This window comes from Fukomys damarensis, unplaced genomic scaffold, assembly GCF_012274545.1.
Source record: "Fukomys damarensis isolate Sample0158 unplaced genomic scaffold, DMR_v1.0_HiC HiC_scaffold_34, whole genome shotgun sequence".
NCBI classification, from domain to species: Eukaryota; Metazoa; Chordata; class Mammalia; order Rodentia; family Bathyergidae; genus Fukomys; species Fukomys damarensis.
Window position 1 is genome coordinate 884,004 of NW_022900946.1, and position 15,334 is coordinate 899,337.

At 50.9% G+C, this 15,334-nt stretch overlaps 1 protein-coding gene across 1 annotated transcript in view; it reads right to left on the reverse strand.

Annotated features, from left to right (window-relative positions):
* Itgal (integrin subunit alpha L) overlaps window positions 1-15,334 on the reverse strand; it is a 33,646-nt gene that overhangs the window by 17,565 nt on the left and 747 nt on the right. Inside the window, exons 2-12 of the mRNA XM_033758725.1 lie at window positions 15,165-15,312; window positions 11,261-11,378; window positions 11,040-11,170; window positions 10,258-10,403; window positions 5,763-5,895; window positions 5,481-5,631; window positions 3,436-3,509; window positions 3,218-3,350; window positions 1,228-1,379; window positions 790-927; window positions 1-141 (exon numbers count right to left, since the gene is read on the reverse strand). The exon at window positions 1-141 is cut by the window's left edge and continues 7 nt beyond it. Of these exons, the coding sequence (XP_033614616.1) occupies window positions 1-141; window positions 790-927; window positions 1,228-1,379; window positions 3,218-3,350; window positions 3,436-3,509; window positions 5,481-5,631; window positions 5,763-5,895; window positions 10,258-10,403; window positions 11,040-11,170; window positions 11,261-11,378; window positions 15,165-15,312 (1,465 nt within the window). The remainder of the gene's footprint in view (window positions 142-789; window positions 928-1,227; window positions 1,380-3,217; window positions 3,351-3,435; window positions 3,510-5,480; window positions 5,632-5,762; window positions 5,896-10,257; window positions 10,404-11,039; window positions 11,171-11,260; window positions 11,379-15,164; window positions 15,313-15,334) is intronic.

The following is a 15,334-nucleotide window of genomic DNA, read 5'->3' on the forward strand; positions in this document are numbered from 1 at the left end:
CTGCTCCTCCAGCGGAGCGCCCACGGCCACGTCTGGCAGCCCGTCCCCGTTGATGTCGGGCAGGGCGCTGATGGCGGCTCCGAACTGCCCGAGGGGGTGGCCCGAGTTCCCCTGCAGCTCTGAGACATTCCAGAACTTCAGCTGGAAGGAGCAAGGAGCAAGTCACACACCCTGTCACCTGGGCAGCGTCCTCGGGTGCGAGAGAAAGACTGAGCGAAGAGCAGCAGAGAAAGTGAGGCGTGAGCTTCTCTGAGCTGGAAACACTGTCCCACGGAGCTTACATGGCCCTGTGACTGGGCTCTGGGAAGCCACCCTGCTCCATGCTCCCACCCAAGATGGTGCCTGGAGGAGTCAGGCGGTCACAGGAGGGCGAAGTGAGGCTATGCACACGGGGTGCCTGGCACTGGGCCTCGAGAGCTGTCCCTTGCCTGCTGTTCTAAAGTTTGTCTGTTTGTTTTTGTTTTGTTTTTCCGGTATGGGGATAGAACTCAGGACCTTATACTTTGTGCTTGTGATTCAGGCTGCAGAACCACTGAGCTAACCCTTGTTTGTTTTGAGGCGGGGTCTCACTATCTAGTTCAGGCTGGCCTTGAACTCACTATGTAGCCCAGGCTAGCCTCAAACTCATAAAGATCCTCCTGCCTCAGCCTCCCAAGTGCTGGGAGTATAGATGTGCGGTTCTAGAAGCTGGATTAATCCATGAAGAAGCCCTTCAGAATCCTGAGACCTGAGCAGTCTGGTGAATCTCTGCTTTTCCCTTTCCACTTCACTCATGGCCCCGATTCCCACCTGTTTTCTCTGGTAAATAAACACCCGGCCTCCTCTTTGCTCCCCATAGAACAGAGGGGCTCCGATCAGCAGCAGCTCTGTCTCCCCATCTTGATCCATATCAATGCCACACAGCTCCCCACCAAAATAAGAGCCAACCTGTAGGGTAGGAAGACATCTGAGGAATAGCAGGGGTGGCAGGTGAGTGCCTACCCCTCAGCTGCAGCGCGTCTACCCTCCTCCCACCCCAGGTCCAAGTCCTGGACCCCCTCAGAGCCTATACTGAGTCCACACAGTGGGGCTCTGGGAGGTGCAGCATCTTAGACCGGACAATGGCCATGGCAGGGGTCCTCCCAGAGGGCTTCTGAGCCCTAACATGATGGGGCTGCCACACAACAGGCACAGGGAGCACGGTTCATGACACAGCCTGGCTGGAAGCTGCCCCTGGGCCATGCTCACCTGGGTCCCTTCTATTATCTGAAGCTTGGCCCAGTGTCCTGTGTCCCTCAGCTCTTGGAACAGCAACACCTGCCCCACATGCTGGTACCGGGGGGCTCCAGCCGCCACCAGGGCCTCGGACCCCCGGGAAGGCAACCAGGCCACCGTGTAACCTGAGGGACGGAAGGGGGGCTGGGGTTAGGAATGCCAGGGCCGTAGGAGGGAGTGACATAGAGTCCCAAGGACAGGGCTGAGCTCTGAACGTCCCGAGCACCACCAGTGAGCTGAGCTCAGGTTTTAGGGTACTCCACAAACAGGAAATCACCTTGAATACAGCACAGCCGGTACAGTGGCCTACAGAACAGACTACTGTGCTTCTCTGTGAATCTGAACAAGTTATTTAAGCTCACCTTGGCTCAGGTGTGCATCAGCATATTCACCCACGGAACACATTGAAAACATAATGCTCATTTAGTAAATGGGCATGGTGCCACACCCCTGTAATCCCAGCCCTCAGGAGGCCGAGGCAGGAGGATTACCTCAAGTTTGAGGCCAACCTGAACCACAGCAAGACCTTGTCTCAAAGAAAAAAAGAACGAAAGAACTGGGCATGAAGGTGCACACCTGTAATCTCAGTACTCAAGGAACCAAGACAAGAGGATCACAAGTTCAACTCCCACCTGGACAATTTAGTGAGACCTGGTCTCAAAATAAATACAGAGCACCGTTGGGTTTGATCCCTCAGTCAGACACACACTGTTCAAAGCAAAACAAAAAAAAGAAATCTCTGAGCCAGGTGTGGTGGCACACATCTGTAATCCCAGCACTCAGGAGGCTGAGGCAGGAGGATCGCTATGAGTTCGAGACCAGCCTGAACTACATAGTGAGTTCCAGGTCAGTCTCAACTACATAGTGAGACCCTGTCTCAAAAAAAAAAAAAAAAAAAAAAATCTATGTGGACGGCCTCCTTTAGAAGGGAGGATGCAAGATGAGTAGCACCAATTTTTCTGATGGAAAAGTTAATAAGCCCTTGTGTGCTGTGTTTCACTGACAAGTGACCCACTCTGGAGCAGTGGTTGTGAAGGAGGGAGGAAGGTGGCTGTGAACATGGGGATTGATTCTGGAAACTGTCCCACCAGGGCTCTATGAGCTGCTCAGCTCCTGGGACAGGCTGGCTATGGAGCAGAGGGACTCTTCTGGCTGCAGCAGGAGAACCCCAGCTATTTGGGTGAACCAGCACCACATAACTGCGCAGGAAGAGTCTCCAACAGTGCCACCAGGTGGCAGTGAAAAGTAACAGCAACTGTGGACTGACATTTTCTCTACACTCCAGCCAAAAGAACTCTTGAAACAGAATAAAACTCTTACTTCTTAGACAGTTCAGTGGAAAAAAAGCCTCACAGAGGAGCTGCTAGTCCTCCTCCTAAGAAGGGAGATTGTTTTGAAATGTACCTGGGATTAATATATAGGTGCATCTGGGTGAGGACAGAGGAGCTGTCACTGACATATAAGTGCACACACAGTCCCCAGGGCAGGAGGTACTGCAGCCTCTGAGGGGAATGAGGGAGCAGCAGGGCCGTGAGGAGGAGAAAAGGATGAAAAGCAGACTTCCCAGGGCCTTCGCTGTGGCTTCTGTGGCAAGGGTGTCAAAATAGGGGAGGTGAATGTGAACAGGCCCAGACCAGACAGGTCCAGGCCACTCACCCGGTGAGTGGTAGTTGGAGGAGGGTTTGGGCCCGGGCTCTGGACCCCACCTCTAGGAATGGGCCTGGCGTGAGAGGGGTCTCTCCAGTAGTAGCAGGGCCCAAAGACGTCAAAACAACAGAAAATTTAAAAAATAAATAAATAAATGTGCAGGTGAGGATTTATCAAGGGAAATTCAAGACCGTTAGAGCTGTATTTAAACTCTGAGTCTGCTCATGCTGGCTGCTTAGCTGCTCTCTGAGAGCCTGTGTGAGCTTCTCTCAGGCCTCCAAACTAGAAGAACCCAGCAGAAAAGAGAAGCACTCACCCAGGTAGCCTCCTCTTGCTTCTGGGGTCAGCGGCTCATTCCCAACAAACGACCGATCCTGCAGGTCTTCCCTCAGGTCGACAAAGCCCCCGGCCCAGTCCTTTGCTCCGACTGCCCCCACGACAGCATGGCCCTGCCCAGGGAGGGAACGGCGTGGGCACAGGACCCCGATGCACCCCTCAGCCTCCCCACCCGGGCTGCCTCAGGCCACCACACACCTTGCTGAGGTCTGCGCTTATCCCGCTGGAGGACAGCTCCATGTCAAAGGACGTCAGGTCCTGTTTGCTGGTCCCTGAGTGAGAAAAGGGGAAACCCCGTGAGCAGCAGGGACAGGGACGCTCACAGGAGACTGCGGAGGGAGGAAGCGCTGCGTTTACCTGGAGCAGAGAGGCAGCCAAGGGCTGTTTTCCCATGCGCAAGCCCAGGGGCTCAGGGCTCCCCTGCAGCAGGCCCAGGATGCAGCACCGCATTTTTTTTTTTTCCCTTTGCACTGAGCTACATCCCCAGTCCTTTTTAGTTTAGTTTAGTTTTGTTTTTTCTCCCAGGAACCAGGATCAAACTCAGGACCTTGTGCGTGTCAGGCAGGTGTGGTACTACTGAGCCTCACCCCTGGCCCTCTTTTTAATTTTTTATTTTGAGACAGGGTCTTGCTAAGCTGCTAAGCCCAGGCTGGGCTTGAGCTTGCAATCCTCCTGCCTCAGCCTCCCAGAGTGCTGGGATCACAGGCGTGTGCCATCAAGCTTGGCTGTAGCTCTTGACTTTTGTTCCCACTCAGGCTCCCCAACTTCAGCCGATGGCACCCTCACACCTCCAAGGAATCCAGCTAAAAACCAGGAATCAACCTCGGCCCTTCTCCACACTGCTCTGTCTGTATCACATCAGCAAATCCAGAAGGCTCTGCCTTTGGGAGACACCTGTGTCCTCTGAACTCTGCTGTCCTGTACAGGTCCAAGCCACCCTCACCCACACCTGACTGCAGAAGCTCAGGAATCTGTTCTCTGACTCCATTCTTCCCATGCTTTCCTTCTACAGAACAAGGCAGAGGAATCTTCAAAAAATGGATATGGGGGATGGGGGTTTAGCTCAGTGGTGCTGCCGCCTGCCTCGCAAGCACAAGGTGCCCCCACAAAATAAATAAATAATGGATATGGAATCCAATTTTTTTTTGTTTTGTTTTTTTGAGACCTGGAACTCACTATGTAGCCCAGGCTGGTCTCGAACTCACAGCGATCCTCCTGCCTCAGCCTCCCGAGTGCTGGGATTACCGGCATGTGCCGCCACACCTGGCTTTATCTCTTCCCTTTTTAAAAACTCATTATTCACACTGCTTGTCATGCTGAACTCCTGTCCAACTCTTTCTGAGGCCTCCAAGGCCCTGCCCCTCCTGCCCTCCTCTCCCCTCTCTTCGCCTTGCTCCTGCTACGATGGACCCGCTCTGTCCTCCCGTTTGGCTGTTGTGTGTGCCCCTCTCTCCCTCGAATGCTCTCGGCTCCTGCTCCTCACATGGCTCTGTGATCTGAGCTCGACTCCTGTTCAGCGTATTTTACCTAATTTCCACTACTGGTCTCTGGCTGGGGTGCAGCTCAGTGCAGAACACTACTGCCCATGGGACAGGCCTGCCTCTGAGCCCCAGCACCACAAGAGAATAAACTTCCGAAGGTCACTCCGGAAAGGCCTCCCTCCACAGGTCCACTAAAGCAGCCTGCTCCCGAGGCTGCCACATGACCCTGAGCGACAGCGGCCAGCGCCCTCTCCTCAGCCCGCCTCACCGTGTTATTCTCCCTGGGGAACTCTTTGCTGCTGATTCCCACGGCCTAACTCGCCAGACCACAAGAGGGCGAGGTGGAGCGAGGCCTGGCCACGTCCCCACCTCACTGCATCTTTCAAAGCCCACGTCCTGGCCCAGGACCTCCTGCGGGGACCTTGCAGCAGACTGGGCTGCCCGAGAGACCACTGGTAGCCACTGGGAACCTCTCTGCGGGCCACCCCAGGGTGCCGGTGGGCTCCGTGCTTGCTCTGCCAGCTGCCCCTCCTCAGGGAGCTGGACCTGCACCCCATGACAGTGAGACGGGGCAGGGAGAGACAGGGTCACCCTGCAGGGACGAGGTGACACAGGCAAGACACTGCTCCAGAGGGAGGCGATGCCCTGAAGTGCCACAGCTAAGTCCGCCCGAGTCACCTTCTCAGAAGCTTAGTTAAGGCTGGGTTTTGTCTTGCTTTTCGCTTTCAGGAGAGCTCTCAGGCTCCCGGGGCTGCCACTCACCCTCGATGGCATAGATCTTCTTTTCCAGCTCTGTGAATACATATTTGAGCTTCTCAAATGTGTCCAGAATCTTGACAAACTCCTTTATGGGCTGTGAGCCAAACTTGTGCAGCTCCTCCTGACTTTGCTTGGTTTTAAAATTCTTTCCAATCTGAGAGGGAGAGAAGAGTTCATGGCCAGTGTCCCCCAAGTCTCAGACCAGTTTTCGATGATTTTCCTAATACCTTGGCCCCAAGAGGAAGGAGCAGGGGCCGGGACAGGAGTGGGAAGATGGTCCCTCACCCCAATGATGTAGCGGATGATGTCATGGGCCACGTCCACGTTGCCTCTGTCAGTGGCCTCCCCATCTGTGATGATGATGAGCACTTTGGTGGCATCTGGCCGGGCCCCCTCCTGTGGCTGGAACACCTTTGTCCTATGTCACAGAGAGGAGGATGTGAGGGCCTGCCACCTCCCAGCTTCCTGTTCACTAAGTCACTGCCGTGCCAGTGACGTAAAGCCCGTCTCGAGTCTCCCAGGCAGGCGTTTCAGGCCTTCATTTCTTCTGAGCCTCCCACCTCACCTGCCCTCATTGCTGTGCCTCCCTCTAGGCTTTCTCTCAAATTCTTAGCTGAGCCAGGCACAGTGGTGCACGCCTGTAACCCCAGCATGCAAGAGGCTGAGGCAGGAGGATCATCATGAGTTCAAGGCCAGCCTGAACTACATAGTGAGTTCAAGGCCAGTCTGGACTACATAGTGAGAACCAGTCCAGAGAGAAAGAGACAGAGAGAGAGAGAGAGACAGACAGACAGACAGACACACACACACACACACACACACACACACACTGAGGGTCTGTATTCTGGGCAGCCTGGAGGGTGTCCCAGAGTTCATGGGCACTGAAAGAGTTCTGTGAGGGCTGAATGGGCTTTGTCTACTTTCTACTTCAACAACACAGCAACCACCAATAGTCAGGGACTTTGATCCACCTGAGTCCTCAGTGAGACCCCGGAAGTCGCTCTTCCGCCGCCAGCGCTCAGGGCAAGAGTTCCTGATGCTCTGGGCTATTGAGCCATCGTGTGGCGAATACGCTGGTGTCTGTACGCTGTCCCCAGACCGTGGGAAGCGCAGGAAAGGACCACAATTCGGTCACTGTGCCGGCTCCCAGCAGGACGGTGCAGGGTGCACGTGAGAGGCCAGGTGGCTCTGCCCCCATGCGGTTAAATGTCCCCCAGCTTCTGTCCTCCCAGACACGGCCGCAGGGGCTGCTCCAGGACCTGCAGCGCCCAGTGTGACCACTCTCTCCTGGAGCTCCAGCCTCCTGGCTGGGCTCTGCCTGTCTCTGCCCTTTGCAAGCTAATTAATCCGCTCTGGGGCGGGAGGGTGCTTCACTGATTTTTTAACAAATAGAGGGTTTTTAAAAACATAAACCAGGGTCGGGGATTTAGCTCAGTGGTTCCGCTGCCTGCCTTGCAAGCACAAGGACCCAAGTTCGATCCCCAATACCAAAAACAAAACAAAACAAAAAAACCCATAAACCAGGAGCTCCACTGGTTTCTCATCTGAGAAACCCCACTTCGGCCCCCAAGGCCCTGGTGCTCTGAAATCCCCCACCTGTTCTTTCACCTCTCATTATTCTGTTCCAGCTACACTGGCTTTCTGGCTTTCTTGGATTTTTTGTTTTGCTTGGGATGGGGCACTGAATCCAGGGTGTTCTACTATTGACTCTCACCCCCAGCCCTTTTTATTTTGTATTTTGAGACAGGCTCTTGCTAAATTGCCTCAATCGGGTAATCCTCCTGCTGCAGTCTCCAGAGTGGCTAGGATTACAGACACACGCCGCTGTGTCCAGCGTGCTGGCCCTGGCTGAGCATTCCAAACATGCTAAATTTGCACCTTCAGTGTCCCCAGCACGGCACTGTGGTAGAAACATTTAGCGGTGAGGGCTGGTGGGAGGCTGTAGGTCACCAGTCTGTCCCTGGGGACACAGTGGCTCCCGCCCTTCCTCTTCCTTTGGCCTCCAGGCTATGCACTCCCACGTGATGTCTAACACAGTCCCAAAGTGACAGGGCATGGATGATCATCGCTGACTGAAATCACCAGAACTCTGAGCCAAAATAAACCTTTCATAGTTTGGTTTTGTTTTGTTTTATTGAGAGAGGGTATAGTTCAGACTGGCCTTGAACTCGAGGTGATCCTCCTGCCTCAGCCTCCCAAGTGCTGGCATTACAGGCCGGTGCCAACATACCAGGTTGTGTTTATAAATTTATTATCTCAGGTATTTTTTAGTGACAGATGACCAAATTCAGTTTGTGTCTTTGCTGTCCCCTCTGCCTGGAGTGCTTTCCCCAGGATTGGCATGGCTCACTTCCTCACTTCAAGAACTCTGCTCAAAAGTAACCCTTCCTGGCTGGGTGTGGTGGCTCAGGTTTGTAATCCCAGCACTTGGGAGGCTGAGGCAGGAGGATCCCTGTGAGTTTGAGACCAGCCTGAGCTACACAGTGAATTCCAGGTCAGTCTCAACTACATAGTGAGACCCTGTCCCAAAAAACCAAAATAAAAAACAAACAAAAAGCTCTTCTTACTCTTCCTACTGAATAATACTTTCATTTTCTTTACAAAACTGTCTTCTGCATTATCTGACTTATATCTCTCCCCTACTAAAATATTAATCACTAAGAAGGCAGAGATCTTGGTTTAACTTAGTTTTATATTCCCAATACTCAGAGCAAGGCAAAACAAAAACAAAAACCCACTAGGAGAATGTGGCCCACAGCTTGTTTTTTATATAGTCTACAAGCCAAGAGTAGTTTTTATATTTTTAAAAGATTATAAAATCAAACAAAGAAGAATATTCAATAAGTGGCCAGAAGAGGTGAAAATCTTTACCGGTCTTTTATAGGAACAGTTTGTTGGTTCTTCACCTAGAACGCTTTTGCAAGGGCACAAAGCCAGATGACTGAGTGTGGCCATGACCTGAATTTCCATGACTGCCTCTTTCTCTGGCCTCAAGTGACACCTTTTAGTCTCTGCCCATCCTGCGGTGACCTCTTTCTCTAAGAACCTAGAGGCCCCACTCCACAGCGGTGGGGTCCCAGCACCTAAGCTGGTGCTGCAAGCCCCTCCACTGCAAAGCAGGTACAGGTCCTGCAGTGTGGGCCTTGGGCTTTGTTTCTTAGAAACAGGAATGGAGGTTGTTCATTTGCACCGAGAAGTGGAGGGGACTGTGACTGACCACGTCCTGCAGCTTTCCTCAAAGAGAAGGAAATGGACACAGCAGACCCAGTGACCCCAGCAGAAAGGAGCCGGAGAATTTGAGGAGGGCACTAGGTTCTGTTTGTCATGTGCAGATTCAACATGCTTGGCAAAGAAACGAAAATGAGAAAGATCAGTGAAACAGTGTAGGAAACTCTTCCTCCTAGTCTATTCGAGTGTATACCTAGGGGAACATTTGGGGAAACGGGAGATACAGCTTTTCTTATTGCCGTAAGTGCTCCCAGTTCTCATGGCCACCCTAACACTTATTTTTGTTTTGTTTTGTTTTGAGACAGGGTCTCACTACATAGTTGATACTGACCTGGAACTCACTATGTAGCCCAGGCTGGTCTCGAATTAGTGATCCTCCTGCCTCAGCCTATCCAAGTGCTGGAATTACAGGCATGGGCCACCCTGCCTGGCTCACCCTAACATTTACATTTAGATATTTTAAAAATATACAACGCGGGTATAGGATAGCGCGCCCTGCTTTCTCCAGGGTGTCCTTTTATCTTGCTTTTGCCTGTTTTACTCCCCAACTTTACTCTGCAGAGCCAGTTTCTCCCCGACTCTTCACTTTCACTTTTTCAAATGAACTTCACCCCTGCTAAACACACACCCACCCCATGGCTGTTTGGCACGATCTGCTTACTTTCATCTAGGCGTCAACTGAACGTAGCAATTCAAGACATGATCCTTTCTAATGTGGAACTTGAGTAGATTAAATTTTATGAATAATTCCAAGAAATTCTTCAAGAACTTCTCTTTTTTTTTTTTTGGTACCGGGGATTGAGCTTGGGACCTTGAGATACAGGTGGCAGAACCACTGAGTTAAATCCCCAGCTGCCTTCAAGGACATTTTTTTTTTGGTACCAGGGATTGAACTCGGGTCCTTGCGCTTGCAAGGCAGGCCACCGAACCACTGAGTTAAATCCCCAGCCCTCTTCAAGGACATTTTTGAGTGAGATTTTTCTTTGTATGCTGAATTCCAAAGCTGATCCCAGCTAAGATTTGACCCTATGGCTAAGGCTCACAGTATTTTCCAAGGCCTGGTTGTCATCCTTTATGAAGCTTAGAAATACATCCTGTCTGAAAGGCTCTTGAGCTGTATCCTCTTAAGAATTTTCTGCTGAGCCGGGCGTCGGGGTGCACACCTATAATCCCAATACTCAGGAGGCTGAGGCAGGAGGATCGCTGTGAGTTCCAGGGCAGCCTAAACTACATAGTGAGACCCAATCTCAAAGCAAACAAACAAACAGGGCCAGGGATGTAGCTCAGCGGCACTGCACCTGCCTGTCAGGTGCAAGGTCCTGAGTTTGATCCCCGGTACCAAATCACAAACAGACAAATTTCCCTCCAGATTTAGGTAGGATAGACTAGATTTCTATTATTTACAACCAAAAGAAGCTGATGAAAATCACTCCACGGTGATTCATTCAATAAACTGCCCCTTGCTGTCATGACCGAGCTCCTACGCTGTGCGGAGAGGAAGCAGTGCCACAGCACAGGGAAGCGTCGTGCCCGCCGGGCCAGGAGAACTCACGCGACATAGTTGATGGCACCGAAGGTGTTGGTCAGTTCCTTCATGTGCTTCACTCCGGCCAGCAGAAGGTCAGGGTCCTTCAGTTTAACATAATCCAAGAAGTTAAATTCTGTTGTGTAGTTCGAGGAGAACTGAACAGCGGCAAACTGGAACAAGAAGAACTCACGGTCACAGTCACCCATCCCTTCCCTGGGCTTCTCCATCTCCGCCTCTCAGGCAGGGCCGGGAAACCCCGCTCCACACCCCTGTTCTAGATTATTCTCTTTGAAAACGGAGCAATATACAGATAAATGTAGAAATAAACAGAGCTCTGCTTCCGAGTGGAGAGCTGTGCGCGAGGCCCTGGTACCGGGTGGGTCCCCGCGGCCGTGGAACGAGGCGATGGCCGCCCGATCCAGGCCAGGACAGTGAGAATCTCTTCCCTGAGGCTTTTGGATTTGTAGAGGAGGTGCTGGTTGAGAGGAAGGTTTTAAAAAAGTACAAAACCCTGCTGGAACTTTAATACGCGGCTTAGGCTAATCCCACAGCTCATGCAAACCGAAGAAGCCGAGAAGGGTCTACAGAGAGCAAGGAGGAAAGCAAAAGTGCAAAAAGAAACAGGAAACAGAGCTAGGAGAAAGCTGGCAGTGCCCTACTCCCGGGTCCTTGTCCCTCCACAAGTCTCCCCCTGGCCACGCCGATGGGCTGCACAGATACACAGCGCCCCATCCTCCTCCCGGGACGCAGACCAATGTGGCGGCACCCACGGCCTGCAGCAGGAAGCGATGACTCGTCACGGTCACCTGGAAGGAGGAGTTGCTGAGTTTTGTCATCACATCCTTCATGAAGTCCACGACCTTCTGAAACTCGTCTTCCTGCAAGCTCGCGGAGCCATCATAGAGGAACACAAGGTCCACGTTGCCCTTTGTACACCCTGCAGAGGCGGACGACGGGCTGGGCTGGGCAGGGCTCCGGAGGCGAGGCCCCTCCAAGTGTCCCACCCGCTGGGGCTCCAGCTCCTCACCCTGATACCCAGGGCGCCCTTGGACCACAGGGCCCCTCAGACCCTGGCGGAAGAGGTAACACAGGCCGCTCAGATAGGTATTCTGGTCACACGTCCGAGACAGCCCAGCGTCGCAGGCCTGAAGGAAGAAAAGGGAAAAATGGCTGGGCTTCTTGCTGCCTTTTATTTACTTTTTATTTTATTTATTTATTTTTGTTTTGTTTTGGTTTGGTTTGGTTTTTTCAGACAGGGTCTCACTATGTAGTGAGACTGACCTGGAACTCACTATGTAGCCCAGGCTGGTCTCGAACTCACACTGATCCTCCTGCCTCAGCCTCCTGAGTGCTGCGATTACAGGTGTGCACCACCATGCCCAGACGCACTTCCTTTTATTTTTAAATTTTATATGTGTATATATTTATTTTAGTGGTAGTAGGGCTCAAACCCCGGGATGCTCTACCACTGTACTATCTCCAGCTGTCCCCGCCCCCCCCGGGACCAGGGATTAAACCCAGGGCTTTTGCCCTGAGCTGTATCTTTGGCCATTTTTATTTTGAGATAAGGTCTTAGTGAGTTGGTAAATTGCCCAGGCTGAGCTCAGACTTGCAATCCTCCTGTCTCAGACTCTCAAAGTGCTGGGATTACAGTTGTATACCACTATGCCTGGCTCCTTTTTATTTGTTTTGAGGAAGGGTCTTACTAATTTGAACTTGAGATACTCCTGCCTCAGCTTCCCTAGCAGCTTGGACTACAGGAGTGTGCCAGTATGCTGAGATGTTGCATCTTTAGTTATTACAAGGAAATGATAAGATTCTTCAGAATCCTGTCCTCCTCCCTCACTCCCTACATCCAAAAGGCTCAAAGCGAGGTAAAATGTAGGGAAAGGGGGGCAGATCGGCAGGAAAATAATAGGATGAAGGACTCTGTGAGCTTTCTGGAAAATCCTGTCTAAAACGAGTTAAGCCCTTGCTAGTGAGAGCAATTAAGAAGTCAAGCCAGAAGCATCAGGGATTTAGCTCAGTGGTTCCAGCGCCTGTCTCAGAAGCACAAGGGCCTGAGTTTGATCCCCGGTACCAAAAAAAAGGAGTCAAGCAGAAGTTAAGTCAGAGAGCTGCCAAGCAGCCAAGCAGCATGGCCCTACCAGGCCCCAGTGACATCCCCGCCATGGAGTAAAGTACAAAGGAGACAAGGAGAGGTACAGAGCAGAAAAAACTCCCTTAGTGTATAAGACATACTCATACCTGGATAGACCCGTGGATCTTTTTTTTTTTTAATTCTCTCACTATGTTTCCCTTATGTAAAGTCTTTTCAACAAACCCATAAATTTCAGAGATGGGGCCTGACATGACAAAGATAACCAAGTCAAGCTCACCTAGGAGTTTGCATACAGGCGATGGAGGGTCCTAGAGCCTAAATCAGCCAATCAGCCTGTGACACGACACACTCCCTGGGGGCTCTCTCCATACTAATAGGGGCTGAAGGCAAGGGCCTGAGGGCTGGAGCCCCCACCCTGATTTACCAGGGAAGCCATCTCCTCTTTATCCTTTTCCAAGAGAGTTCCATAAATGTCTTCCTGTCCTTAAATTTAACGCCTTACTGATATGGAGTTTACAAATCCCAGTGAGCCGCCGCAGCCATTCTACCTCCATAAGGTGCTCCTGCCATGAGTCTCTCCAGCCCTGATGCCGATGCTCCATCCATGCCAGGGCAGCTCACTACCTGAGCATAAAACTAAACTTCCTAGCTTGGCATTCACACCGTCCAGTTGGGCAGTGTCCACAATTCCGGGGCCCCTTTCCGATTCCCAGTCACACATTCCAGACCATACATTGCTGTTTCTCTCGCTCAGGACCGTTTCCCGCCAGACCATAATGTGCGACACAGCTTAGGCCGCATCTCCCTCACTCTCCTCACCCCACCGGAACTCAGCACCATCCATGCCCGACATGTAATAGTAGCTAAGTGAGCAAGCTACAATTAAACACTATTGATTAGTATTTTACTCAGTTAATCTATCGTTCACATACCTGTGTCAGAAGGCTTCTAGCTGGGAATACCAGGAAAGAGCAATGGACTAGAAATCAATTGAGAATTTGACTGCAATCCTGGTTTTACCATTTTGTAACCATGTGATCTTGGCCAAAGCTCTTAATCCTTCCAGTCCTGTTTCCCCAAGTGATAAATGTATATACTGATCTCTATCTCACTTGAATGTCTCAACAAGGGTTTTAATAAAGTAGCAATATTTCCCAAACTTTGAGTTTTTTAAATTTTTAAATTTTAATTTGTTTCTTTGAGACAGGGTCTTGCTATGAAGCCCAGGGTGGCACTGTATTCACGATGACCCTCCTGCCTTAGCCTCTTAACTGCAACTACTGGGATCACAGGTGTGCACCACCATGCCCAGCAAGGTATTTATATATTTCACAATTTCTGCCATATGGGCATACTACTAATTTAATATTTTCCTTCAATTCTATTTTGCAAACTTTAGTTTCTTAAGCAATATTTTTCTAATAAACCATTGAATAAAAAGAACTCCAGATGTGGTGTTGTGCACTTGCTGTGATCCCAGCACTTGGGAGGCTGAGACAAGAGGATCTCCACAAGTTTGAGGTTGGTCTGGACTACACAGTGAGTTCAAGGCCCCGCTTGAACTACTCCATAGTGAGACTCTTGTCTCAAAAAAAACAAACAAACAAACAAAAAACAGGGCTGAGGATGTAGTGCCGTGAGAAGGCATCGGATGCAATCCCCAGTACTAGAAAAAACATTAAAAGAAAACACACCACCAAAATGACATGGTCATAGATACTTAATACAAAAAATGAGGTTAGCAGGGTCTTGAAAATAGCCAGTTCAAGGGCCAGGATTTAGCTCAGTGGTACTGCTGTCTGCCTCACATGCAAGTTCCTGAGTTTGATCCCTGGTACCAAAAAAAGAAAAGAAAAAGAAAATAACCAGTTCAGGCCAGGTGCGGCAGTGTGTACCTGTAATCCCAGCACCTGACAAGAGGACCCCGCAAGTTCAAGACCAGCCTGGCCTATACAGTGAGCCCATGGCCAGCAAGATCCTGTCTCCAAAAGCAAAAAGTAAATTAGTTAACTAAAATAGCTGGTTCATCTCAGTGGCACCACACCTGCCTCACAGTACCAAAAATAAATAAATACATACATACATAAAGTGACAATCTAAAATTGGTTCTTTTCTTTCTTTCTCTTTTGGCAGCACTGGGGATTTGAACTTTGAACTCTCAGCCTTTGCACTGCACTGAGCTACATGCCAAACCTTTTTAAAAATTTATTTAGTAACAGGGATTAAACTCAAGACCTTGTGCTTGCAAGGCAGGCACAGTGCCACTGAGCTACATCCCTGGCCCCTTAACCCTTTTTAAATTTTTCATTTTTGAGACAGTCTCAGTGGCTAAATTGCCTAGGCCAGGGTTGAATTTGTTATTGCCCTCCCTCAGCCTACCAGAGTGCTGGGATCACAGGCATATATCATTCATTAGACCTGACTTCATAGTGGTTTTTTGTTTTGTCTTTTGAGACAAGGTCTCTATGTAGTCCAGGCTGGCCTCGAACTCACAGTGATCCTCCTGCCTCAGCCTCTCAAGTGCTGGGATCACAAGTGTGTACCACACCCAACTCATAGTTAGTTCTGCCTGTCTGTTTGCTTGTTTATGTCTTTCAGTACCGGGATGGAACTCAGGACCTTGCGCTTGCAAGGAAGGCAGGGCGCCACTGAGCTAAATCCCTGGCCCTCATCTTTGGTTCCCAATAAACACTGACAGACCCTGACCTCTCTGACGCCCTTAACCTTCTGTGGTCTCTTTTATCCGTTATCATCTTCTCTGTTCTCAGCCTCTCTTCCCCAGCGCTGAGCTCACACGCTCTGATGAAGAAACCAAGCCCCAAACTCTTACCAATACGCTTCCATCTTCAGGGTCTGTCACCAACGTCATCCCCAGGTACTTGGAGGTGCGGTTGGAACCTGCAGGCACCAGAAGGCTGGTCTGGAAGAAGCTGCCCCAGGCCCCTTTCGAGGGGAGCCCACCCCGCTGCCCCCCGCCACTCACCGGTCAGGTGGACGGGC